The 27,346-nt window shown below is 37.8% G+C and overlaps 1 protein-coding gene across 1 annotated transcript in view; it reads left to right on the top strand.

Moving 5' to 3' along the window:
• dph1 (diphthamide biosynthesis 1) overlaps nucleotides 1-27,346 on the top strand; it is a 419,970-nt gene that overhangs the window by 44,063 nt on the left and 348,561 nt on the right. Inside the window, exon 2 of the mRNA XM_039757210.1 lies at nucleotides 4,258-4,410. Coding sequence (XP_039613144.1) covers nucleotides 4,258-4,410 — 153 coding nt within the window. The remainder of the gene's footprint in view (nucleotides 1-4,257; nucleotides 4,411-27,346) is intronic.

Below are 27,346 nucleotides of genomic sequence, written 5' to 3'. Positions count from 1 at the left end.
ACCTGGACCCTACAGAGGTTGCACAGGTAGTCCAACTTCTCCAGGATGGCACATCAATACGTGTCATTGCCAGAAGGTTTACTGTGTCTCCCTGCACAGTCTCAAGGGCATGGGGGAGATTCTAGGAGACAGGCAGTTACTCCAGAAGAGGTGGACAGGGCCGTAGAAGGTCCATAACCCATCAGCAGGACCAGTATCTGCTCCTTTGGGCAAGGAGGAACAGGATGAGCACTGCCAGAGCCCTACAAAATGACCTCCAGCAGGCCACTGGTGTGAATGTCTCTGACCAAACAACCAGAAAGACTTTATGAGGGTGACCCAAGGGCCGCATGTCCTCTAATGGGCCCTGAGCTCACTGCCCAGCAGCATGCAGCTCGATTGGCATTCGCCATAGAATACCAGAATTGGCAGATGCACCACTGGTGCCCTGTGCTTTTTACAGATGAGAGCAGGTTCACCCTGAGCACGTGACAGAAGTGAAAGGGTCTGGAGAAGCCATGGAGAACATTATGCTGCCTGTAACATCATTCAGCATGAGCAGTTTGGTGGTGGGTTAATGATTGTCTGGGGAGGCATATCCATGGAGGGTCACACAGACCGCTACAGGCTTGACAAAGGCACCTTGGCTGCCATTAGGTATCAGGATGAAATCCTTGGACCCATTGTCAGACCCTATGCTGGTACAGTGGCTCCTGTTGCACGACAATTCCTGGCCTCATGTGGTGAGAGTATGCAGGCAGTTCCTGGAGGATGAAGGAATTGATACCATTGACTGGCCACCACACTTTCCTGACCTAAATCCAATAGAACACCTCTGGGACATTATGTTTTGGTCCATCCAATGCCACCAGGTGGCACCTCAGACTGTCCAGGAGCTCAGTGATGCCCTGGTCCAGATCTGGGAGGAGATCCCCCACAACACCATCTGTCATCTCATTAGAAGCATGCACCGATGTTGTCAGGCATGTATACAAGAACACAGGGGCCATACAAAGTGCTGCGTACAATTTTGAGTTGCTGCAATTAAATTTTGGCAAAATGGACCAGCCTGCCACATAATGTTTTCACTCTGATTTTTGGGGCGCCTTTGAATTCAGGGCTCTGTAGGTTGATCATTTTCATTTCCATCAAACGATGTGGCATCCTTTCGCTCCTAACACATTACCCAGTCTATATCAGTATAGATATCCAGGAGGATTTCTTTTTCCATTGAGATCTGATGTGTTTTCAAAGTGTCCCTTTAATTTTTTGAGCAGTTTATATATATATATATATATATATATATATATATATATATATATATATATATATATATATATATATATATATATATATATATATATATATATATATATATATATATATATATATATATATATATATATATATTGTGTCCCCGGCCGGGACGCCCAGGAGGAGCAGAGGAGGGCTTGTGCCTCCTCCAGACCGCGAGGGGGCGTCCGTCCTGGTTATGTTGAGGGCCTCGGGTACAGGGCTTGGAAGCCCAGCCCTGTAGGGACCCGTGGCCACCACCAGGCGGCGCCCCGGTGCCGGAATTTCCTGTGTGGTCCCCGGCCGGGACGCCCAGGAGGACCAGAGGAGGGCTTGTGCTGGGGGGAAGAGAACAGGAGACACCCGGACAGTTTCTGGGTGCACTGCCGGCACTTCCGCCATACAGGAGTGTGTCCAAAGGAAAGTGCCGGGAAGCAGCTGGAGCCCATCCGGGTTCCCATTTAAGGGGCCACCTCCCTCCAGTCATTAGTGGATGTCGGGTGGAAGAGGACAGAGCTGGAGAGAGGACGGGAGGCGGCCAAGAGAAAGGCACAGTGACGGAGAGGCCTGGACTTTGGGGAATCGGTGCAAGAGGCACTGGGGTTTGTGCATTGTAAATATTGTAAAAATAAACGTGTGTTGGGTGAACTATGTTGTCCGTCTTGTGTATATATATATATATATATGTGTGTATGTATATGTATGTGTGTATATGTGTCACTCACAACAGTGACAAAACAATTACATTGACAATCATGTTACGTTATTTTCAAAATGTTTCCTTTTCTTTTTTGTTACTTCTTTAACACACTACTTCTCCGCTGCGAAGCACGGGTATTTTGCTAGTTATGATATAAAACTAAAGTAACTGCTCACTTACATTTTTGGGTCCACAACTTATATATAATTAAAAAGTTGATGAAGAACAGGGGTCTGTAACCTTTCCCCCCTAAGAGCTACTTTTACAAAATGAAAACGGCAGAGAGCTACTCATGTTTTCTAACGTTTATTCTCATAGCTTACTTCAACCTAAATAAACTGAATAAGCTTGTTTTGTCTGAACATTTACAAAATGTTGATGTCCACAACTCATATTCTGCATTAAAACATCCCAAAAAAATTTAGTTCACCAGCAAGTGCATTTTGTATGTCTGCATGCGTTTTCTAGTGTATCTCACACTATTGAATTAAAACATGAATGCTGTCCAAAAAAACAATGCATTTCCAAATACACAGATATTATTTATTCATTTGTCATTTTGTTCCATGTCACTGTTTCTCTTCATAAGAGTATTCACATGACCAGTTGCATGTGTGATGTGTTTTTTAGTTAGTCAGATGACTGGCACTGCATGGAGTCAACAAGAGAGGTGTATGGTGGAGTGTAGCCATTTAGGTTCACTCTTCTGGAGTCATTTAAGTGTTCATCTGTCAGTCTTGTTCTGAACTTTGATTTAATGACATTCATGTCAGACTCTCAGAGGTATGGAGACCCAAACAAAGCAGACATTTTCAGAGCTGCTTGGTGAAGATTCTTATAGTTATCTGGCTCTGCTAAGCTCCAGAAATGCTGAGAATGATGTTGAGACTTTAACCGCACATTATTTTGAAGGCTTACTAATATATAATATATAAAATCCAATGTTTGTCTGTCTATATGTCTTATCTGTTTTTCACGAGAGAACTACTTAACAGATTTAGATCAGGTTTTTTTCTATAATTTGCTTGAACATCTTTTTGCGACTTCTCTCATTGTGCTGAATCATAGTTTGCTTGCGGTACCGATTTATTTGCAAGAATCTGAGAAACACGCAGCAGGCCGAGGAGAGGGGCCTTCCTCACTCACTTGCCAGGTTTGGGGCATGTTCCTTAACTCCACTTAGCTAGCGGATCAGAGAACAATTGAATTTAACTTTGATATTTAAAATAAAGTGTTACTTAGGTCTTGATGAGTTTGAGTCTGGATATTCTATTAAGTGTATGCCACATTGAAAAGATAGATTGCAATTCAGAATGTGGATCGTGATATGATTTTTTGGAAAGATTGCCCACCCCTAATTTGACTAATCAAGTTTTCAAATTTATGTACATTCATTAACCCTTTGGAGAGATACATAGAAAGGGGTTGCGAGCTACCGGTGTATATATAATATTGTGTATTGTATAGTATTAAATATTATTGTGTTTAGTTTACTTATAAAAAAACAAAATGGTGAGATTACCTAATTTAGTAGCTTCTGATTCTTACTAGCAGTTTTTTGAATTCTAAGATCCATACTGGCTTCAGGATAAGTTAAAATAACTTCTCTCTGGTTCTTATTAAATTCTTTATGAATAGCGACAGAAATGATTACAAAAAATTGTTAAAGGAGCCTGCAAGCCATAAAATGGATGGAATGTTACTAGATATATTTGAATATTAATGACTTAATTTGTCTTCAGTTTGCCTGTCACTTAAACCAAAGTGTTGTTTTTGTATTAAAAACATCTCAGTGTTTTGCCAGTATTATAATGCTTATGCTTCCTAGAGTGAGAGAGTCAGCCTTGCCTTGCATTGGCTTTTAGCTAGTGTAGCAGTTTCTGAAATTGCCCATATTTTCCTTCTGTTTGGAGCAGATTCTGACTTGCCTGTTTGTCCACACATTATCTCCTTGTCCTGTTTTAATTTTACACTCTTCTTTTCTTCTTTGACCGTTAACTGTAAGACTGGAGAACAGTGTCGTTCAGCCTACTTCTTGCTAGTTCAGAGTTATGCTATTACTGCTTACCATCCAGTCTTATTTTACAAACATTTGATTTGGTTCAAACTAGGTTGAAAAATGTTGCTGTTATATTGCTGTCTCCTGAGTAGTAATTATTCCCATAGTCCCGATTGAATGTACACTTTTAACACTCCATTATGTTTAACATTGTTCTGGAATCATCCTGTCTTCATTTCTTAGGAGTAAACCTGTGTAAAGTAAAGTTTCAATACTTTAATTTCAGAGCGAAGACCACAGCGCCGGGTAGCTAACCAAGTTCCTGATGAAATTTTGAGTGATGTAAAGTTGCAGGAGGCTGCCAGTGTCTTGCCTAAAAACTACAACTTTGAGATCCCCAAGACTATATGGAGAGTGCGACAAGCCCAGGCTAAAAAAGGTATGTTAAATGCATTTACTTACACTCCTTGCCCAACAACAGCAACAATTCTCTATATACTGTAAAGCTCATAGCCAATGCAAAGAAACACATTGATTTGTATGAGTGCTAAAGAACAAATTATTAATTAATTTATTTAAAAAAAAATGAAAAACTATTGTTCATATCACCAAACCTCTGGAGCACAAAGACTCTGTATACGTATTTTGGATGAATGTTGTCATCTGATGTAGAGTTTAGATCTGGTTGCTATAAGTACGTGAATAATGAACAGTCTTATTCTTGATAGTTTTTGTATGTTGCAGGTAGTGGCTCTTAAATTTTCAATGTTGCATAATCAGAGCCTTCATTTGATTTTGTAATTGGTTTCATTTTTGAGTTGATGAACATCAGTGGTTACAAATAATTTATTGGTTGAGTCTTGAATGAAATCGTGGATACAGGATGCCTAATGACTGGACCTCTAAAATCTCATTGGCTTAAGTGCAGCAGTGAATAGATTGTCAAGTTACATTTAGTTTTAGTTCATATAATTATTTGTAGTTGTTTACATGTTGTATCCCTGCGTTCTTTTTTCATTGGTAAGTTTCTTTCTTGTTACATCATTTGCATGTGCATTGCTTTGTTTTGGATCTGCAGCAAGTATATGGATTGCTTGAGGTTTTTATTTATTGTGTTGATCCCTGCAGTATTGTCTAGTGGTGTATGTAAAAAAGGAAAGTTAAAAAGAGTATTTAATTGATAAAGCGTTCTGTGAAATTCAGGATTATCAGTTAATAGCATTTACTGTATAGGTGTAACTTTTTAACTCTTGTAATGAAAATAATGGTAAAACATGCTGAACCTGTTTATGTACGAGCATGGGAAGATTGCATGTCTGAAACTTTTCCCTTGTCTTACTGCTGCCAATTAAATCCTTTTCCACTTGCTGTGGTTCACTCTACTTCAGAGGAAAACTGACAAAAAACTTTGTGTTCTATGAACTGTATTACCCCTAGTCTTTGAAAGAGGTCTCAAGTTAAGTGTGACTGCTCCCTCCTTTGGCAGCACCCTGTTAGTCTTATGGTACTTCACTATTTATGTGAGATGGTCTTGCAAAAAGTATTCTGAATAGCAGCACCTTTACTGTTTCAAAATGAAAGATTGGGTAGTTAAGCGCCGAGTTTAGTTTCTATTGACCAACAGCCAAATTTCATTTTGTAGAACATATTTTCACACAAAACTGTTTCTTCAGCCACAGAAATGAAATGCACCTCACCATATTTTTCTTACGCTACCTCAAATACATCTTTCTTTAGCTTTCCTGAATATTATCATCCATTCTTGGTTCTACTTCTGAGTTCTTCAAATGGATAATTTCAGACTAAATGTCCCCAACCTCCTGAATTGCAGGAGATGCTCTCAGACAACAAGACTGATCATTTACCCTTGGCCCAAGATTCTTTGGTTGCAAATGCAATTATAAATAGTTTTGTATCTAATATGGTGTATGTTATAAGTAATTCATGACTGGCAGAGAAATTCAATAACAATTTGCCACTTTAGTTCAGATCAGAAATTCTGTTCCACCAAATCACATTGCCTTAGTTGTCTCTTATCAGTACTCACTTGAGTATTAAAGTTTTCCAGAAGAACCACAGAGTTGTAGGCATAAGCCTTTATAGCACCAAATTCACTATCTCTAGAAACCCCAGATATTTTGAAAAATTTGAAAATGCATGTACAACTATTCATCTTAATTACTCGAAGTTGCATTGAGGTGACCCTCTCATCAACAGGTGCAAGCTTCACTTGTGGGGCACCTACTTATCTCTCAAGTTTAAAATTTGGAGTATAAGAAAAAACAAAAAAAAGGAAAAATTCAAATGTACAACAGATTTCAAATGAAACGTGCCAACTGTCCTTTCAATCCCTTCTTGGACATTACACAGTGCAAGAAATCTTTGATTTCGTTGGTATATGACTATAGCAACGTACTGTGTTTTTCATTAGTGATGACAAATCCATTCCGAAATGCCATTTGGTGATATGAGGCACCAGTTCAAGATATTAAAAACTTAAAGAACAGGAAAGACTTTATAAAAACGTGTCAAAGGTGTTTTCAAGATGATTAAACAGGCATTAGGAAGAACCTTACTTGTAACAGTAACAAAAGTATGTAACATTAAATAATTAGACTTGGACCCCCTATATTTAAAAGCACTGTCTCTTAATAGTCATTTTGTTTATACTGAAATTTTTATATGGAGTTGGAATTTGTGATTGCAATCTAAATTCTCAATTATAGATATTATTACATTCTTTATATTTGAAAGTTACATGATGGATTGGTGCATTCATGGAATATATACAGCATATATCGTCAAACTTTAAGGTCTCTTCTACTTGTGTTGGTACATAAGAATGATTGCCTTGTAGTTGATATTATTTAAAATGTCTCTTTAAGAGGATGATCTGAAAAATAAATTTCAGGAGAAATACAAAGAACTTGCTGAAAAAAATAACAGTGAACCTGGCAATCAGGCTTTTCACAGTGAGAGGAGGAAAAATGGAGGTCATGTTCATAGTATTAGAAATTGAAAAGAGGCATTACTTTTTAGATGACATAATAAGCCCTGCATGTACCTTACTATTTAGAAAGATATTTGAAGCATTCATTTTCCTGATTAACCTTCTGTGGCTTCTGCTTTGCTAACGGTAAAACATGATGAAGTTAATTTTCATGTCCAAGCACCAGATTAAACTGTAAATTGTAAAGTGTGTAGTTATACTTTGTTTAGCTCTGAACTGTGTGGTTCAGTGCCATTTTTTTCTGTTGTCTTCCCTTTGTGTTCATAACAGTTAAGTTCTTTCAGATGTGCAGATGATATCCTTATAATGCTAGAGTATTTAATAACAATTACCTCTGTACTGCCTATGTTTTGTGTATCATTGTATTAATTGTTGAAATTCACTGAGTTCATTTGGCTGTAAGACAAGATGGCAACTTAAGCTACACTGAATGCAAGATTTTCAGTGCTTAGAAGAAATAGGTTAGAGGAGTATACAACAGACTCTTTAAAATTGGTTGAATTTGTTTAGATGTGCTATGTATGCCACCGAGCTGCCTCCTAAATGCATGAGATTAGTTTTCTCTTTTGGTCTACTCTGACAGTACATCTTGTGCATTCACTGTTCAGCTTGAGGATGATTAATTTTGCTGCACATCAAAAACAGGTTTATGTGTCTCCATGAAGTTTTATAAGCCAACCTCATTCCTGTGAGAGGTGTGTGAACAGGAGACACTCTGATAGCGTTTACAGTTACCCCTCAGGAACTTGCTTTCTGTTATAAAAAGAAATGTTAGCATTACTGAATGTGAGAGGATGGAATACTTTTCAGCAATGTGGGTGAGATACATACAGTAGCAAGATTGCTGTATGGGAGAAAGGAGAAGTAGCCTTTCCTAAAGTAGATAATGCAAGGAAATACAGTGACTTGACATACTGCATTACTTGAATTCACCGGCTGGCTTCTGGTTTTAAATGGTTTTTAAAGCTTTTGCTCTTACCCAACTATCTCCATTATCTACTTGATCTCTTGATTTGCCACATCTGGCTTGTCTTTTGTTTAAGAAAAGATGTTCTAATAAACAGAGTATCTTGATCTTAACAACAGCTGGGAGCTCTGTTAATCAGCATTTGTTAAATGTCCCATTAGATAACAGTAGTGGCTGTAAAGATGCTTCAGCAGATTCCAAGTGCCATGTTTTAGAGCAATTCAGTTCTCTGATTTGCCATTTTTGATTGCTATAGTGTATGTGTACATAGAGCTGAAATGCCATTGTTGAAGGAGAGAAACACTGAGTAGGCAAGATGTTACCACAGTCTGAGATGGAATCATCCCCAATATCCACATTTTGGTGCTTGATACTAAGAATGCAGACAGACTTCTTCTTGGGCACATACACCATCAACATGGCACTGCCAGCTCTTAGGACATGTATGGAGAATTTTTTATATTCTGAAGTGTCTTTAGCTGGAGGTGGAAGTTCCTGTCATACCTTATTTATGGTGCCAAGTGGAGTTGTGTTGCATTGCAGCAGTCTATTAGCCAGTGACAAAGATGTGAAGAAGGTGTCTGTTGTTACAGTTCTGACCATGCCCAGAAACAGTTCAATAACCTTTATGGCAACATTCTTGGAAAAATTTTCTTCCATGGGATGACTGGGGTCCTTTCCTAAGTAAGACATAGATAGATAGATAGATACTTTATTAATCCCAAGGGGAAATTCACATACTCCAGCAGCAGCATACTGATAAAGAACAATATTAAATTAAAGAGTGATAACAATGAAGGTATAACAGACAGACAATAATTTTGTATAATATTAACGTTTACTTCCCGAGTGGAATTGAGGAGTCGCATAGTGTGGGGAAGGAACGATCTCCTCAGTCTGTCAGTGGAGGAGGACAGTGATAGCAGTCTGTCGCTGAAGCTGCTCCTCTGTCTGGAGATGATCCTGTTTAGTGGGTGCAGTGGATTCTCCATTATTGACAGGAGCTTGCTCAGTGCTCGTCGCTCTGCCACGGATGTCAAACTCTCCAGCACTTTGCCTACAATAGAGCCTGCCTTCCTCACCAGTTTGTCCAGGCGTGAGGCATCCCTCTTCTTTATGCTGCCTCCCCAGCACACCACCGCATAGAAGAGGGCGCTCGCCACAACTGCCTGATAGAACTTCTGCAGCATCTTATTGCAGATGTTGAAAGATGCCAGCCTTCTAAGGAAGTATAGCCGGCTCTGTCCTTTCTTACACAGAGCATCATTTTTGGCAGTCCAGTCCAATTTATCAGCCAGCTGGATTCCCAGGTATTTATAGGTCTGCACCCTCTGCACACAGTCACCTCTGATGATCATGGGGTCTATGAGGCACCTGTGCCTCCTAAAATCCACCACCAGCTCCTTGGTTTTGCTGGTGTTCAGTTGTAGGTGGTTTGAGTCACACCATTTAACAAAGTCTTTGATTAGTTTTCTATACTTCTCCTCCTGCCCACTCCTGATGCAGCCCACGATAGCAGTGTTGTCTGCAAACTTTTGCACGTGGCAGGACTCCGAGTTGTATTGGAAGTCCGATGTATATAGGCTGAACAGGACTGGAGAAAGTACAGTCCCCTGCGGTGCTCCTGTGTTGCTGACCATCATGTCAGACCTGCAGTTCCCGAGACTCACATACTGAGGTCTGTCTTTAAGATATTCCATAATACCAGGTATGAATCTATTCCCATCTCTATCAGCTTGTCACTAAGGAGCAGAGATTGGATGGTGTTGAAGGCGCTAGAGAAGTACAGAAACATAATTCTTACTGCACCACTGCCTCTGTCCAAGTGGGAGAGGGATCGGTGTAGCATATAGATGATGGTATCCTCCGCTCCCACCTTCTGGTATGCGAACTGCAGAGGGTCGAGGGTGTGGCGGACCTGTGGTCTCAGGTGATGAAGCAGCAGCCTCTCCATGGTCCAAGTAGTATCGTACATGTATTTTGTCTCCAAATCTGTAGCAATCCAAAACTTTAAATTTGTCTGGTTTTTATTGCAAGAAAGTACAACATACCTTGGTTGGAAACAGTTGTTTGTTGATAGTAATGTGTTTTCCTGGGTTGTAACTCAAAATACAGTTCTGAACAAAACATTGCCAGGTGTCTGAGATTGCAGCAAATTTGTAGTCTTTTACATGGGTGTCCTTGTTGTCAAAGTGCAAATATCCAATAATTGTTTGATAGCAGTCACAGGGTATTATATCTGATTGTTGGTACAACAGATTGTTTAGACCAGGCATCAACCACAGCACCAGCTGCAGCCATCACTGTTTTTGTAAAAAGTATAGATATAAACACCATCAGCTCGTAGAGAGACAGGCTCCAGCTGGGGTCTGTTCTGCAGCCTTCATTGACTGTGCAGTCTCTGATTTTCAACAGCATGTTTATGTCGATCAAACACAGGAAGCTCTGTAGTCTATTTGTGATTTTACACTATAGAAAAATAAGTTAATAAAAGTAAATATTCATAACTAAACAGCATTCAAAGCGGTTTTTATGTAAATAACATTTAAATGGTTTGTATATAAAGCACATCAAAAAATATAATCACAAAACAAACTTTGCATGATACCTTGGCATGCCCTGTAGGCTCTGCTGTCTCATTGTTCTTTTGTGTAACCAGACATTTCTTGATGGGAGGGCTACTGTACTATTTATCCGATGTAGTACTCTCAACCTCATCTGAGGGCACCTCTTGCATCTGTCTCTCCATCTTCTTCAATAACAAACGTGGCTTCTTTGCCACCATCTGAGTCCCAATCATTTATTTCTTGGAGCAGTGCCAAAGCCTTCAAAGGGGAGTACCTCCTCTTGCATGACAGTGCAATGGACATTGCGATGTTTGTCTGCTCAACAAGATACCAAGAGGAAATTATTTATCTTTGTTTGTATATCTGGTTTTATCTCTTCACATCAGTGAATTCCTTGTAATTCTCAGTTCCAATGTCTCAAAACACCACTCACACCCATAGTTAGTCTTTTGCATACTCTTAATGGTGGATCTTTTTCACAGGTAGCGCATTAAGTGTTTATATGGAAAGAGCTCTGTGGTGTTTCAATAGAATGGAGTAAAGTAGCCTTTATTGTCATACATTCAACTTGTTATTTTGGGTGGCCTAGAGGGGATTACATTAATGTCATATTAGTATAAAACAAGAAGTAAAACCACACTTAAAATACATTCTTACTTTTTTGATGCATTTATAATTTATATATTAAGCTTATTTCATGTTGAGGTAATTATAATAACACTGATAAAATAATTGTTTTTTTTAGCGCTAACTTTTACAAGTATCATAAATTTGTAAATTTACACAGACTGTTGCAGACTCAAATCAAATGTTTTTATTATATCAAATATAATCGCTCATTTGTACAGATCGTTATAGACATGGAACACACATGAAATGTATATATTTCAAATGAGACTTGAACAGATATTTTAAAGCATAATTGTGCTACTGGATTATTGTCGCAATATCAGGTATTTCGAGCTGTGAATATGAACTAAAAACGATAAACTAATAAATATAGAATAAATACAAAAACAAATTACAGTAGTATGTTCAGCTTTTCACCGCTTGGCAGACTCACTTCACCCACCTACCTGTAGTTCAGTTAGAAACATTGCCAACTCAGGGATTTTACAAGGTTTGTATTGCTTCATTGTTAAACAACATTTTTAAAGCAAAAGTGATTGTTCAGCAACAATACGCTGATCATATATGATGACATTGTCAGTCTCTCGATCGGGGCCATTTTATTTTCAAAAATCAGGAGTGGTCTCCCCTAGACTTGCTCATGTACTCATATATGGGGATGGATATTTGAGGAGTAAACCGCAAGACAATGCTTTTATTATGTACATTAAAGAACCATCAACATCAAATCAAATTAATAATATATTGAACAATTATTATAAAAGTAAAGTTGAATAAATGGGATTCTGCAGTTGCATAAATAAAAAAAAATTGAGTATGCGTTCAGGTAAAGTAGCACTTCCGGTTAATGGATTTAGCCCAAAATTTAATACAGATCCACAATTCTGGTGTAACAACCACATGCCAAATTTCATCCATCTGTCTAGTTCCGATTTCAGCCGTTTGAATTACATCTTGATATACAACATGTGCAAAGAAAGACGACACGTAAATCGCTTTCTATTCCACGAGCTTTACACGTGTATTCAGCTCGCTCTGTAACTGCAAATGCTGTGTGAACACCCAGCCCTCTTCACCAGCCACTGTTTACTGGATGAATATGTGCGGGCGACTCGTGATGGATGGCTTTCAGTTTTAGAGTTAAAAGTTAAGGGTTAAAAACTAACAGCAAGAAAATTTATTCAAAAACGAAAACTAAAATTATGTTTAGTAAATTATTATTTTATTTCAGTTAGTCTTTCCAGCTACTTGAATAGTTTCGTTTAGTTTTAGTTTTTCATTTCAGTTTTGTTAATTATTTTATTTCAGTTTGCAAAAATGTTTTTTTAATAATAGTTTCAGTTTTGATTTTAGTTTTCGTTAACTATAATAACCTTGATCTGTAGACAATTGGTGATTAAGGACATACAAGGTTTCTCGTGTATTTTTGGAAATAGCAAGATGCTTAGGAAGAATGAAATTTTTTCCAGACTCTATGGATTCTAGTGCTAGAATCTATTTCCCCATAACCAGTTAATATTCAGCGCTTTGATAAATGCTTAACCTACATCTAAATGTACTTTTGCATGTGTTTTTGGCATTTAAAAATGAACATAGTTTAGTGGCTGCAGTCTGCATTGGTGGATCCCAAACAGGTTTTGTAAAGCCACTGAATGAGATGCATAAATACATGCATCTGCACATTGTCTGAACAGGAAAAATGTTAAATGTACATTACTTTTAATGTACCTTATTTTTAACTGCTGTTCCATTTCTATGATGATTTTATAATATATTATGGTAGATTAACGTTATTATTAACAGCTTTGGAAGGGCAGCTGTTCAAAGTATAAATTGCTTGATGGCTGCGTAGACTATAGCCTGCTGTTCTGCACCTGCACAGTAGACATCTTTATTCAGGGGTTAAAGAGATGTGGATCTATTTTAGTGTTTAGACTACGTGAAGCATTAGATGGTATTTCTCTACCAATAAATAAAGACTCACTGACTCATCACTAATTCTCCAACTTCCCGTGTAGGTAGAAGGCTGAAATTTGGCAGTCTCATTCCTTACAGCTTACTTACAAAAGTTAAGGAGGTTTCATTTCGAAATTCTATGCGTAACAGTCATAACTGAATCCTACTTACGTACATATATACTGCCATAGCCTGCAGCTCGGTTGCCGTGTGAGGCGGAGTTCCGTCATCCATCACCACGCCACCCACGTAGTTGGCTGCCTGCCTATATTGTGCCCCCCTAACCCAGGCCTCCCACGTAATAGAGTGCCTGCCCATATAAAGCCGTCCGTCAGCAGCAATCCAATAGACACGCTGCCGCTACTAGGCGTTTGTCATGCCTAAGACGAATACGATTTTCACGAGATACAAGTTTAGTGAGAAGACGCAAGATATACACAAGACTTTTGGTCACTTTGTAATGGAGTTAAAATTGCTGGTGAAGGACTGAAATGAAGATGAGATGGTCAGGGATAAAATAGTGTTTGGCACAAACTCAGCAAAAGTGCGAGAGAAACTTTTAAGTGCCGGGTCTGAGCTAACATTAAATAAAGCCGTGGACATCGCAAGATCGCACAAGATAGCAAACCTTCGATGCATGTACTGTGAGCGGCTCACGTGAACTGACTATGAATGCAGTACACAGACAACAAGCAAAAGCTCCAAAAAACACATTACATAATTGAGAAGGCAGCAAAAGAATATGAAGCGTGTGACGCATACAAGCATATTCATAAGTGCAGCTACTGTGGAAACAAAGCACACGGTGGAAAAAGTCAATGTCCAGCTAAAGAAAGACAGTGTAAAAAATGTGGTAAATTGAAGCACTTCGCTAAAGTTTGCAGGACTGGGAAAGGTAAACCCATACATACAGTGTGTGAAGTCTCAGATAAAGAGGATGACTAGCTGTTTATTGATGCAGTAAGAAAGGAACAACTCCCTGAATCTGAACAAGCCTTTGTAGACATACCAATAGGAAAGCAAGGTGTAAAGCTTAAGTTTAAATTAAGTTCATAGACACGCCGCAGCTAAATATTCGCAGGCAAATCCACAACTTAATACTGGGAATGCCTGTTAAACATCTTAGATTCACGAGTACCGATTTGGGTAGTGAGCACTTCGATGAATGAAACCTGTTATCTTTACAATGGTTGACAAACACGGAATATAACTTGAACACAACACATCCTCCAAATACGAACCTGATTGAAAGAAATAATGATAATCAAATCCTTGATGACAGCAACACTCATAACAGTCACAAAACAATTAAACTGACAATCATGTTAAGTTATTTTTAAAATGTTTCCTTTTTCTTTTTCATAACTTCTTTAATACACTACTTCTCCGCTGCGAAGCGCGGGTATTTTGCTAGTTAATAATAAGATTATCTAAGGCTGTCAAATTATACAGACATTAGGGTGTGAATAGTTATTTTAAAAATAAGTAAATATTCAATCAGAGTAGGTCAGTTCATTAGGTGACACAGGCAGCCACTTAGGGCGATGTTTAAGTAATTAAAGTGCCCCGGACACTTACAAAAAAGAGTACCTGACTAGACATATGTGTGCCAGCTGCTGCTTTGCAGTTTGTTGTTTAAAAACTGCGAACTAATATTATTTTTAAAATTAGCTAAAAACGTTGAGAGAAGTGCAACAATCATGAAGAACGATTCTATTTTGAATTTGTTGAAAAGGTTTGTTTTATGTAAACAAACTATTTTATTCTTGGGAGACAGTGTTAACAAGCAGAAAGGCAATAACCACACATACATTGCTTTCTGATTTTGTTTTTTTTAATGTTCCATTTGTTTAAAATGAAAACAGGTGCTGCACTTATTGGAGATGAAAATTATACTTATTTATTCTTGTTTACTGATGGTTATGAGCTCTTGTCAGTTGTACAGTATAATGAGACCTGTCTAATATACAATAACTTTGCTATGCACAGTACAAGACCACTATCCTTGGAGATCACCTTTTGAGAAGCAAATGCTCCAGATACTGTGTTTTTTGTTGGGATAGTGCACGACAGCTACAGGTTTTCTCTGACCTAAATATTTTTATAGCTGATATTTTTTCTAATAAAATCTCAGTTTCAACTGACAGCAGGTATTTTCCAATGAAATAATTAATCCTTAATCATTAGACTTGACACACCTTTTTCACATACAAAAGACCCTGTTTACTGCTTTGCCTTGAATTCTGAAAGCCGTCATTACACATTTTTTGGCATTCATAAAGTCATCATTTTGAAAACTATGCTCCTGCTTTGTGTCATCCTTGAGGTATTATAATTGATTATCTTTTGTGATATTCAACTTTGGAATTTTAAAATATGTGGAGCATTTCTTAATTTAGGGTTCTTTTGCAGACCTACTAAAAGCAGTGCAAACTCCTAATTAAGGAGTGATCTCTGTCGTTGATGTCTGTGGAAGTGCAGAAGACTTGGCTCCTGGAAAACGTTAAGTTTGATGGATGCTGAGGGGAGGTGATGCTTGTGCATGCTGACTGTTGGATAAATAAGTTTTGGCTGTCACAGCACTTAATGTCAATAACCCAGCTACATTGAATAATGGAGCAGCTGCAGTGTTTACTGTCTCTGGTGGGCAAACCTTCCCCTCTCTAATTGTTTAATTGTGGGGTCAAATTTATCAATGAACAATGTCACACGATGGGTAGCCAATTAACTATTTCATTAAATGCAGTCATTATTCTGTTCCCTGTGCGCCAGGCAATTAAGAAATGTATGCTCACTCTGTGTCTCACAGGTCTCTCAATCACAGTTCCTTAGACTCTTGATTGCTAATTTCTGGTACCATTCAGAACAGACTAAATAGGTTTATTTGGATCTTGTCTAAGCAACTATATTGATAATTCAGTACAACCTTTGTCCATATTGTTAATAATTTTAATTTCAGCAGTTTTCTGTAGGCTACAGTTATAGCTTCACATAAGTGCTGTAGCTATTAGTGGCCTGCATCTACCTCAACTGTTAGATTTATCTGTGTTTATTACAAGTGGCATAAAGTCATGTTGGTGATAAATCTTGTCATACCTTCTGACTCTGGACACCAATGCTTCTACTACAAAATGGTATAAAAAAGGTGATATGTGTCAGAAGAAAAAGATGAGTCTAAACACATTATGCTGTATGTGCTTAATAAATCACATGTATTCATAGGTGTTTATTTTACTGTTCCTTTTAACATAGAGGAAACTTCTGTCACTATTAGAGGACATCCTGTAGTTTTCTGGAATGTAGTTGAAAACATATTCAAGTGCTCATTCAAGTGCTCAAAAGCATTATGGCTGAAGCAGCCTGTGAGGTAAGCGTTGACTGTTACCTTACAGAGTTCATGCAATCTAACACCTACAGTAGCTGGGATATATACAATGATACCTTTGTGAATACTGTATAAGACTTTATAATTTTCACACTTATGTTTGCAATGTTTTTGGTGAGCTACTTGCTTAAACTATTTAAAAGTGAGAGACGTTTTCCTCTGTTCTTCATAATATTTGCATTTCTATTTTTTAAATCTACCTCCAACTCCACATCCCTCTTCAAAATCCATAGTTCTCTTTGTCATCTGTTCAGGTCATTCCACCTGTCGTTGCTGTGCACAAGGAAGCATTTTCTCTTTTAATTATGATTAATTCCAGGTATGGTTGGGAATTGAGCTTCAGCTGGTGTCACAGTCTAGGCCATCCCCTGGGAGATGAAGGATGATTCTTGCCAGGCTGCGTAAGGCAGACGGTACATGTTTTATTTGATTGGCTGTTAGCTGTTTCATGCACATCTTAATTGGTTGTCAACAGAAACGCTGTGTTTATGAGTAGAGAACCTGATAAAAGCTAAAGGCCCTGGGATTATATTCTCACGCAAAGACAGAATCAATAAGATTATTAGCACAAGTGTCAGTGGAGTATGTTTTGGAAATTTTGAAATATCTTTAAGGTAGTAGTGAAAAATTTGAAAGGTAAAAAAAAAATAATGGAAAAGCATAATTTGCTCAATAAATCTGCCCGGTGGTCATAACCAAGTTCTTTAAAGCACCGTTTTAGTGAAATTATATATTGTTAATTTTTGTATTCCCTGAACCTTGTATTTACTTTGCTAGCTGTCACTAGTGGTCTGCCTTAAGTTTCTCCCTTAGGTCTACAATCTATACTGGATTTGTCAGGTCATGATTCTTTACTGCATGTTGAATTTGTACTTTATTAGTCTAAATTTTACTGAATTTTGTTTTCAGTTCTCTTCTCTTTTAAATTTGTGCCCGAGTCTCATACAGAATGTTAAACACACTAAATGGAGTATTGAAGTTGTATGTTCTCTATGAAGACGTATTCATGGAAAAATTAAAATGTGCAAACTATTCAAGTTTAAAATATAAATGAAAACAGGCACTTTATTTTCATTCCTCACTTTTGCACTTATTAGCAAGTGACTTTCTAATATCTAAAATATTGTAAACCAAATAATAAAGACTAATATTAACAGTAGTGACAAATTAAAATTATTAATTTCTGAGTGTAAAAAACAAATATTCCTACAGAAAGTAAATACTGTTTTGTGAATTTCTGGATAGACCTAATTAACATACCACCTTTCTTTTTCAAATGGCAACAATACTTTAGATAGACTGATAGATAAATTGGTTGATTGATTGGTTGGTTGAACTTAATTTGTCTCCAAGTGGAAATTTAAAAGTTTCCTGAAGATTCAAAAAATACTACTTTATTTAAGATTTCATTAATGTAGTGGTTTTTAAATGTAGTACCAACTGTTGGTCTGTTAACGAGTTTTACCATGGAATTGTTTTCATAAAAAATATCAGCTTGTAAAATAATGGGTGTGGGACAGATAGATATGAAACAAGTTCTTTGGAACTGCAACACTCTCACTTAGAAATAAATAATTTCTTGTTTTCAAAAAATGATATAGCACAATGTCTCAGTTTACACTGTCCTAATTATTTCAGACCTCTTGCAAGAAGTGATATGCTTTAGCTCACGTATTTTGTTTACCCTTAGCTCGTGGATCTTATTGATCCCGGTGTAAAAAAGCTGGAATAGGAATGACAAAAGTATATATTCCATTTGATAAATTGAGCACTTGCAAAACCAGTGAAGTTCAAGTGAATAAAAGAAAAGCAAGGAAAAAACAAGCATAATGCGAAATAGGCAGAATATCAATAAAGTACTCTTTTTCCACATTATTACTGGTTGTCCAGCTTGAATATCCAGTGATTTTACTGTTATTGTAAAGCAGCATGTTTTGTGAGCAGAGCTTTAGCATAACAAAAAAGGATCATACTGTTTTAATTAAAGCATTTAGAAAAAATTCATATCTACCTTCCATTATTTTGGGGTGCTGGGCAAATTCTGTAGCCCCAGTTTCTTATGGTATTTGTTTACTCTCTCTACAGAGGCAGATATTTGGCTGTTTTTTTCAGAGCAGTTCTGTACTGTTTTATTTGAGATTCCGGAGCTTGATGTGAATGTTGGAAAGTTGTGTCTGCCCAGCTTCTCTGCCACACATTTCTCAAAATGGTGACAGTCCAACCCTGTTATGGTTACTGATCGACTGGCAGTTCTTTCCTGGTGTCTACTTAAAATGGTCCTTTTGGCTGACCCCCATATACTGTCAGTCATTTGTCTTGTAATTGCTGACTACAGCATACCAGTATCTGCAGTGTCTAGTTTGTCTGTTAAGCTAGCCAATTTCCAACCTTAACTTGTGTGTTTCTACTGCCTGTCCATTCCTGCGCTAACTCCTTGTCATCTATTGACAATTTCTGTGTATTTACTGTTGGACTGTGCAGCTGCCTTATTTGCTCATGTCTCAGTTGACATCTGTGTCTCTTAGTTGACCTTCATCATCATTGTGGGTGATGGCTATTTGTCAGTGAAGCCACCTGAATTACACAATGTTGTCCTGTGGCACTGTTCCCAGCTCATTATTGATTTCTTTCTGATGGAGACACCCTAACCTTAAATTTGTGTTTTGAATTTGACCCTTGCTTTCCATGTCAGATAGTTTTGAAACTTCTAAATTAACTGATGCATTTTTGTGTGTTGTAAACTTTGCAGGTGACAAACCTATTGATTCTGTCTGACATTTAGATTCTTGATATCCAGCACTCAAAATACAACATAACACGAGTGTTCCATTAGACATGAAGAAAGAAAGTCAAGTTGGGGAGCATGCACTGGTACAGTGTGTTGCTGCACCCACTACACGGCGAAACAACTTGGGATCCCGGTTGGCAACCTGCCAGTCCTACCCTCCAGAAATGACCCTCCATCTGCCACAGCCAGATGTTACGTGGACGACCCCTTGGCTTGGTCCAGCCACTCAGGTCCCCAACAATGAGGATCTTACGAGCCAGATCACCATCTGGGAAACACGCCACATGGCAGTAGTGCCGTAACTGACGCTCCCTCACAATGCAGGCAATGTGCCTCATTCGGGACTCCATGAGCAACCGCTCATTCAACGCGAAGTCAAACCAACAGATTTTCCGGAGAGACACAGTACCAAAGAAGTCCAGTCTTTGTCTCGGGTCACTGGATAGCGTCCATGTCTCACAACCATATAGCAAGACAGGAAGCACCAGGACTCTAAAGACTTGGACCTTTGTCCTTTTGCATAGATATTGGGAGCGCCACACACCCCTTTCCAGCAACCTCATGACCCCCCATGCTCTCCCAATCCGTCAACAGACTTCACAGGAAGAGTCACTGCCAAGGTAAGTAAACATCTCAACAAGGTCAACACTCTCTCCGCAAACAGACACACACTGCTCATTAAAGGCCTGCATCTTGGTTTTTATCCAGGACACTGGATAAAAAGAAAGAAAGAATATTTGTCTAACTGGAATGTAATACACAAACAAAAAATTGTGAAGTTTTAAAGCATCTATTGAGGATTTTTTATAAACTGAACAAAGTGAATAATGTAGCATTAATTCTATGAAAATGAATATCCTCATTAAGCTGCTGTATCTATTCCAGGGTATCCCAATATATATACTGTTTGTGTTTGTGTATTTATATGTATGTAGTGTATATACAGATAAAATTCCATTACAACGAATATCTTTACAATGAAATTTTCATTACAATGAAGTGGTGCTGGGCGATATGACGATATATATCGTGGGGACGATAGAAAAGTGTCTATCGTCCTATTTCTCTTCTATCGTTTCTATCGTTTCTAACCTAATTTTATCAATTACTAAAGAAAATATTGCATTAAATAGGCTATGACAAATGTATGATAATGTCTTGTCGCTATGCAATGCATACTCTACCCTTTATATAAGTGACTAGCAGAATACCCGCGCTTCGCAGCGGAGAAGTAGTGTGTTAAAGAAGGTACGAAAAAGAAAAGGAAAAATTTGAAAAACAACGTAACTTGATTGTTAATGTAATTGTTTTGTCATTGATATGAGTGTTGTTCTCATATCTATCTATCTATATATATATATATATATCTATCTATATATATATATATATATGTTGTTTTCATATCTATCTATATATATATCTCTATCTATCTATCTATATATATATATATGTTGTTTTCATATCTATCTATATATATATCTCTATCTATCTATCTATCTCTATATATATATATATATATACCCGCAGCAGCGGAGAAGTAGTGTGTTAAAGAAGGAAAGAGAAAGAAAAGGAAACATTTTGAAAATAACGTAACATGATTGTCAATGTAATTGTTTTGTCACTGTTATGAGTGTCGCTGTGATATATATATATATATAGCAAAATACCAGCTTAGCGATGTCATGTGTTAAAGAAGTTATGAAAAGAAAAGGAAACATTTTAAAAATAATGTAACATGATTGTCAAAGTAATTGTTTTGTGTATTTGGCGGCAGCGTCACAAAGTTTTTTTCGTCTAGCTGCATCAGAAAATGTACCACAACGTCTGACATGCCTCCTTTTTAGTGTTTTCTCACAGCTTGGATTGCTGCTGTCATATATATATACACACACACACACACAAACACACACACACACACACATACATACATATATATACACATACATATCTACATATCTATATACATATCTACATATACACATATATATATATATATATATACCTATCTAGGTGTATAGCTTTGGTCACTGAGTGCAAGGGAAAAATAATAAAATATAGTCTATAAGTTATTAAACAGTAAAACATTAACGTTTTAAGAAGTACAGGTACATTGAGCACTACTGGAGTGGTTTCAGGTAAACTACATTTTAAAGACTGTGTAACACAACAGGTAAGTAACTAACAGCAGCTAAAATGTATATGGATCATCTCTGGTAGTTGATCCCTTTTGAAAGGCGCTACACGACGGCTGTGGTATAGAAATTACATTTTCTATGTGAACGTTCAAATTTGTGCCTGTGGTAATGTGCCTTACCGGCATTTAAAGAAAATTAGTTTTGTGTCCTCTGCAGTGTTAAGAGAGAAAGGCTTTGGTTTGGGATAAAAGGAAAAAAGGTGTAAAAAAAAGGAAAGTTGCCTTTTTCTTTTATATAGTATGAGAGATGTGTTCGCTGGACGTTATGATCGCCTTGTGTAGACTGGTGAGACGTCCCGCCATTAATCGGCTGTGATGGCACTGTCAGTCCTCCACTCGTGTGCGTGTTTTCATAATCCGAGGTGAGGACCTCATAATCGTATACGTGCAAAAGAAAGTGTGAATCGCCTTAATATTATTTTGCCGTGGTGTAGAAAAGGGGTCCGTGTTTGCACTTGTCTGGGCTATAGCGCAGGGGAGGATGAAAAAATTAAAAGTGCTCACTTTGACTTAAAGCAGAAGCGCAGTCAGCGTCTCAAAGGCCGGCACAGCTATGCGGCGCTGGCTGCTCGACTTTGCTGGGCAGGAGACCACAGTTTTTGCAGACACGTTCATGATATCAAAAGTCTCAGCGCTCTTTGGAGGTCATTCATATATTATATATATAGCAAAATCCCGCGTCTCGCAGGAGAAGTAGTGTGTTAAAGAAGTAATGAAAAGAAAAGGAAACATTTTAATAATAACGTAACATGATTGACATTGTCATGAGTGTTGCTGTCATATATATGCCTGCCTAAATAAGTCACCCTCGCTTTGCTCTTACTTTATTTACCGTTCATTTAATCATGGCTATTGGCGGAAAAATTATAAAATGGAAGGAGGATGGCTTTACCAAAACAATTATTGATGGCGAATCGATTATTCATAAAGCTTGAATTGGTGATGTTTTTCTGTGTTAACCTCATATTTTTCATACTTCTTCTCAAACTAAGGTGGTGCGAGGATAAAATGAATCGGGATGCGCTGATCAATGTAATCGTGTACAGTACCAGGAAATCATGCATTGACAAAAGCTCCCTTTGCTTGTAATGCAAAGTGTGATTAAATGCATTATTTTTAACGTTATGGAGCACATGCATCGAAGCTTCTCAGCTGTGCTTGTGCTAAGAAAAGGACAGATTTTAAAAATAACGTAACACGATTGTCAATGTGACCTTTTGTAAGTAGTGTCTGGAGGATTCAGTGTGGAGAAACTCTATAGAGACAGCGTGTGTATTAACTTGTGGATTTTTCTGTGAGTATTTGGTAGCAGTCTGACAAAGTTGCTTCGGAAGACGGCATTAGCCGAGGAGCTCAGCTCAGACCGAAATTAGATGAATGGGAGGGGAGATGATGACGTCACTCCCCCACCCGCCTTAACTGTCAATCCCCCACAAACACAGTCTCGGAATTTGCATAAGCACACCCCTTCACCTACAATTTTAACTTAGTTATAAAGTGATCAAAACTCTCGTTTATATCCTGCGTCCTCTCATTAAACTTGTATCCCGCATTACCTGTGGGCATGTGAAACGCCAGCGGTAGCCTGTCTATGAACTTAGTTTAAAGTTTAGGTTTACACCTTGCTTTCTTTCCGAGGCAGCAACACTCATGAATATGGTAGTATATGTCACTCGCTCGCTTCTTATTGTTTTTCGCTGCGTTCTCAATTATATAATGCATGTTTTCTTAAGCGCTTTTTGCAGGTCTTCCTGGTTTTCTACGCACTGCGTTGACAATCAGTTCACGTGATTACGTGGGAGGCGTGATGATGTCACACGAAACTCCGCCCTTCCAGCTCAACTCCATTACAGTTAATGGAGAAAAATACCTTCCAGTTATGACCATTAGGTAGAATTTGAAATGAAACCTGCCCAACTTTTGTAAGTAAGCTGTAAGGAATGAGCCTGCCAAATTTCAGCCTTCTACCTACACGGGAAGTTGGAGAATTAGTGATGAGTGAGTGAGTGAGTGAGGGCTTTGCCTTTTATTAGTATAGATAATCAAGAATAAAAATTTGACAGAGACATTTTTTCTACTTTTACAAAGTAGCCTTTTATGTTTGCAATTTTATTCATGGCTAATGCCTTAAACAGTGTTATGTTCAACTCTGATATTTACTTTTGATACTTTATTTTGGTTTGCAAACTTTGAACTACAAGGTTGAAAAATGTTTTGTGTTTATTTTTTATAATTGAGTGCTTTTCTGCTCAGAAATTTGAAATGGTTGTGCACTTTATTTTTTTTTTAAAATAAAGCTTATTTTGATAATATTATTTAAAGAACTATGATGTGGATAAAAAAAATGTGAAGGCTACTGTAGCTCTACGTCCACCACATCTGTTGTCAGTTGATACATTTATATTGCTAAACTAAAATGTATTTTTCTCATTTGTGACAGTTCTGTTAAATGTCACTTCAAAATAAAGTTGCAAAAAAAAGTATGCAATGATATTTTTGTCAAACTTTTCAGAGAATAACTGAAAATGTACTTTATTGTGGGTGGTATATCGTGATATATATCGTTATTGTGATATAAAATAATCCATATCGTGATATATGATTTTTCCATATCGCCCAGCACTACAATGAAGTATTTTTATGGTTCTGATACTTTCCCCATATGACACGAGTCTACAGAAATCTTGTTACTACGACATACTTTCAGCAGATACTTAAATTACAACAAAGTGCCTGAAAGACCTTGAAATGCCTGAATGAATCATCCACAGAGCAGTTAGTTCTTTGGTTTCAGCTCAGTTGTGCGCAACAATCCCCGAACACAAACATTTTAATTTTTTTTTTCTTTCTTCGAACCTTCCTCATACTGTTTTTTTGCTGTTTTTGTTTTCGGTGGTTTTCAGTGATTCCTTTTGCTTATTGCTCGTCAACATTTGAAAAACATCCATTGGAATTTATCTCATTGTCATCCTCCTAAACGGCAAACATGGAAAAACGATAACAGTTCATATTAGGAAAAAAAAAAAACTTAACATTTTTGCGGCTCTCGATTCCGGCAAAAAGAAACAAGACATTGCCGGTGAATTCGGAATTTCGCCATCGACACTGTGAACTTTCTTGAAAGATCAAGCAAAAAAAAAGAAGAAAAATCTTGGGTTGCAAATGTATGCGAACTGCTGCATTTGAAGATGTTGAAAAAGCAGTTTTTATGTATGTGTATATATACACTGCTCACAAAAATTAAAGGAACACTTTTTTTATTGGGCCTGGCATGAAATCAATTAAACCTGTCTGATAATTTTCTGGTTGGTTAAGCAGCTTAGGTCATTGTTAATCATTTTCAGCTGTATTGGTGTTCATGGACTTAACGACAGGTGCACTAAAGTGGCAACAATTAGAAAACCCTCAAAACAGGACTGGTTTTACATGTGGAGGTCATTTCAAGTTTCTCCTCTTGATCTTTTTTGGCTGGTTTTCCACTCGTGCTAGTTTTGGCTTGAGTAATCATCTCTACTGGTAGTATGAGGCGATTCCTTAACCCTACAGAAGTTGCACAGGTTGTTCAACTTCTCCAGGATGGCACATCCACACGTGCTGCAGGAAGAAGGTTTAATGCGTCTCCCAGCACAATCTCCAGAACATGGAGGAGATTTCAGGAGACTGGCGGTTATTCTCGGAGAGCTGGACAGGGCCGTAGAAGGTCCTCAACCCATCTGCAGGAACGATACCTGCTCCTTTGTGCAAGGCGGAACAGGCTGAGCACTGCTCGTGCCCTACAGAATGACCTCCAGAGGGCCACTGGTGTGAATGTCTCTACCCAAACAATCAGGAACAGACTTCATGAAGATGGCCTGAGGGCCCAACGTCCTGTAGTGGGCCCTGTGCTCACTGCCCAGCACCGTGGAGCTCGACTGGCATTTGCTCAAGAACACCAGAATTGGCAAGTCCGCCACTGGCGACCTGTACTTTTTACAGACGAGAGCAGGTTCACCCTGAGCAGCTGTGATAGACGTGAAAGAGTCTGGAGAAGACAAGGAGAATGATATGCTGCCTGCAACGTCGCTCAACATGACAGGTTTGGTGGTGGGTCAGTGATGGTCTGGGGAGGCATATCCATGGAGGGACGCACAGACATCTACTGCGTAGGAAATGGTGCTCTGACTGCCATAAGGTATCGAGATGAAATCCTTGAACCCATTGTCAGACCCTACGCTGGTGTAGTAGGTCCTGGTTTCCTCCTAATGCACGACAACACCCGGCCTCATGTGGCAAGAGTATGCAGGCAGTACCTGGAGGATTAAGGAATTGAAACAATTGAATGGCCTTCACGATCCCCTGACTTAAACCCAATAGAACATCTGTGGGACATTATGTTTTGGTCCATTAGCGGCCAGGTTGCTCCTCAGACTGTACAACAGCTCAGGGATGCCCTCATACAGATCTGGGAGGAAATGCCACAAGACACCATCCGTCGTCTCATTAGGAGCATGCCCTGACGTTGTCAAGCATGCATACAAGCTCGTGGCGGCCACACAAGATACTGAAAAGCATTTTGAGTAGCAGAAATTAAGTTTTTGAAAAATGGACAAGCCTGCCACATCTTCATTTCACTCTGATTTTAGGGTGTCTACACAATTGAGCCCTCTGTAGGCAGAAAACTTTTATTTCCATTAAAAGACTTGGCATCCTTTTGTTCCTAAGACATTGCCCTGTCGTTATTTGTATAGATATCCAACTTCATATTGAGATCTGATGTATCTAATGTGTTTCTTTAATTTTTGTGAGTATATATATATATATACTAGCAAAATACCCGCGCTTCGCAGCGGAGAAGTAGTGTGTTAAAGAAGCAATGAAAAAGAAAAGGAAACATTTTGAAAATAACGTAACATGATTGTCAATGTAATTGTTTTGTCACTGTTGTGAGTGATGAGTGTTGTTGTCATATATATATATATATATTTACACACACATACATAAACATATATATATATATATATATATATACATATCTATACATATACACATATATATATACATATATATATATCTACATATATACACATACATATACACACACACATAAATACATACACACATACATACATACACACACAAATACATATATATATATATATACATACACACACACATATATAAACATATATATACATATACATACATATCTACATATATACACACACAGCTATTTCAGATCAGTGCAATACGCTGCTTGTTAAAACGGATGACTCCGCTCTTACGTGCAAGTCTGCGTGGATATTATGAACTATCAGTATTTGTTCAAGTTCTATTTAAATTTTAAATAGAAGGAATTTTTATTTAGTCGACAGAAATATCTTTGGTAGGAATGGTAAAACAGACAGGAATATTATTCGTGAATAAATCAACTCAAACCTTAAACAACTTATAATATTTTGCTCTCCATAAAAATTTATCCTGTCTAAATTATACAAGTTAGAAATAAAGTAAACGTTAAAAGAACAAACATTCAAATTTCTTTACTCTTATGTAATTTTATATAAAAATAAACTTAGATTTTAAATATCCCAAAAGATTTTGCTCTCCATAAAAATATATCCTGTCAAAATTATACAAATTCAAATATGAACATGCTGCATAACAAAACCTAGAAATATAAATAAAATGTGTTCCTTTCAGCAATAACAAATCAAATCATTCAGTTGTCTTTGCTCATATGTCATTTTAGAGCTGGACGCCTGGCATCTTTTTGGCCACAGGTTCGTTTCTGTTTGGTGTGAGGTTCTGTGTTGTGGAGATTCTCAGGATGGATTGCAGGTGCTCATCAGTGAGGCGACTCCTGTGTGCTGTTTTGTTAGTCTTTATCACTGAGAAGAGC

Source organism: Polypterus senegalus, chromosome 6 (genome assembly GCF_016835505.1).
Source record: "Polypterus senegalus isolate Bchr_013 chromosome 6, ASM1683550v1, whole genome shotgun sequence".
Lineage (NCBI taxonomy): Eukaryota > Metazoa > Chordata > Cladistia > Polypteriformes > Polypteridae > Polypterus > Polypterus senegalus.
Note: the sequence above shows the minus strand (reverse complement) of the source record. Positions and strands in the feature narration are given on the sequence as shown.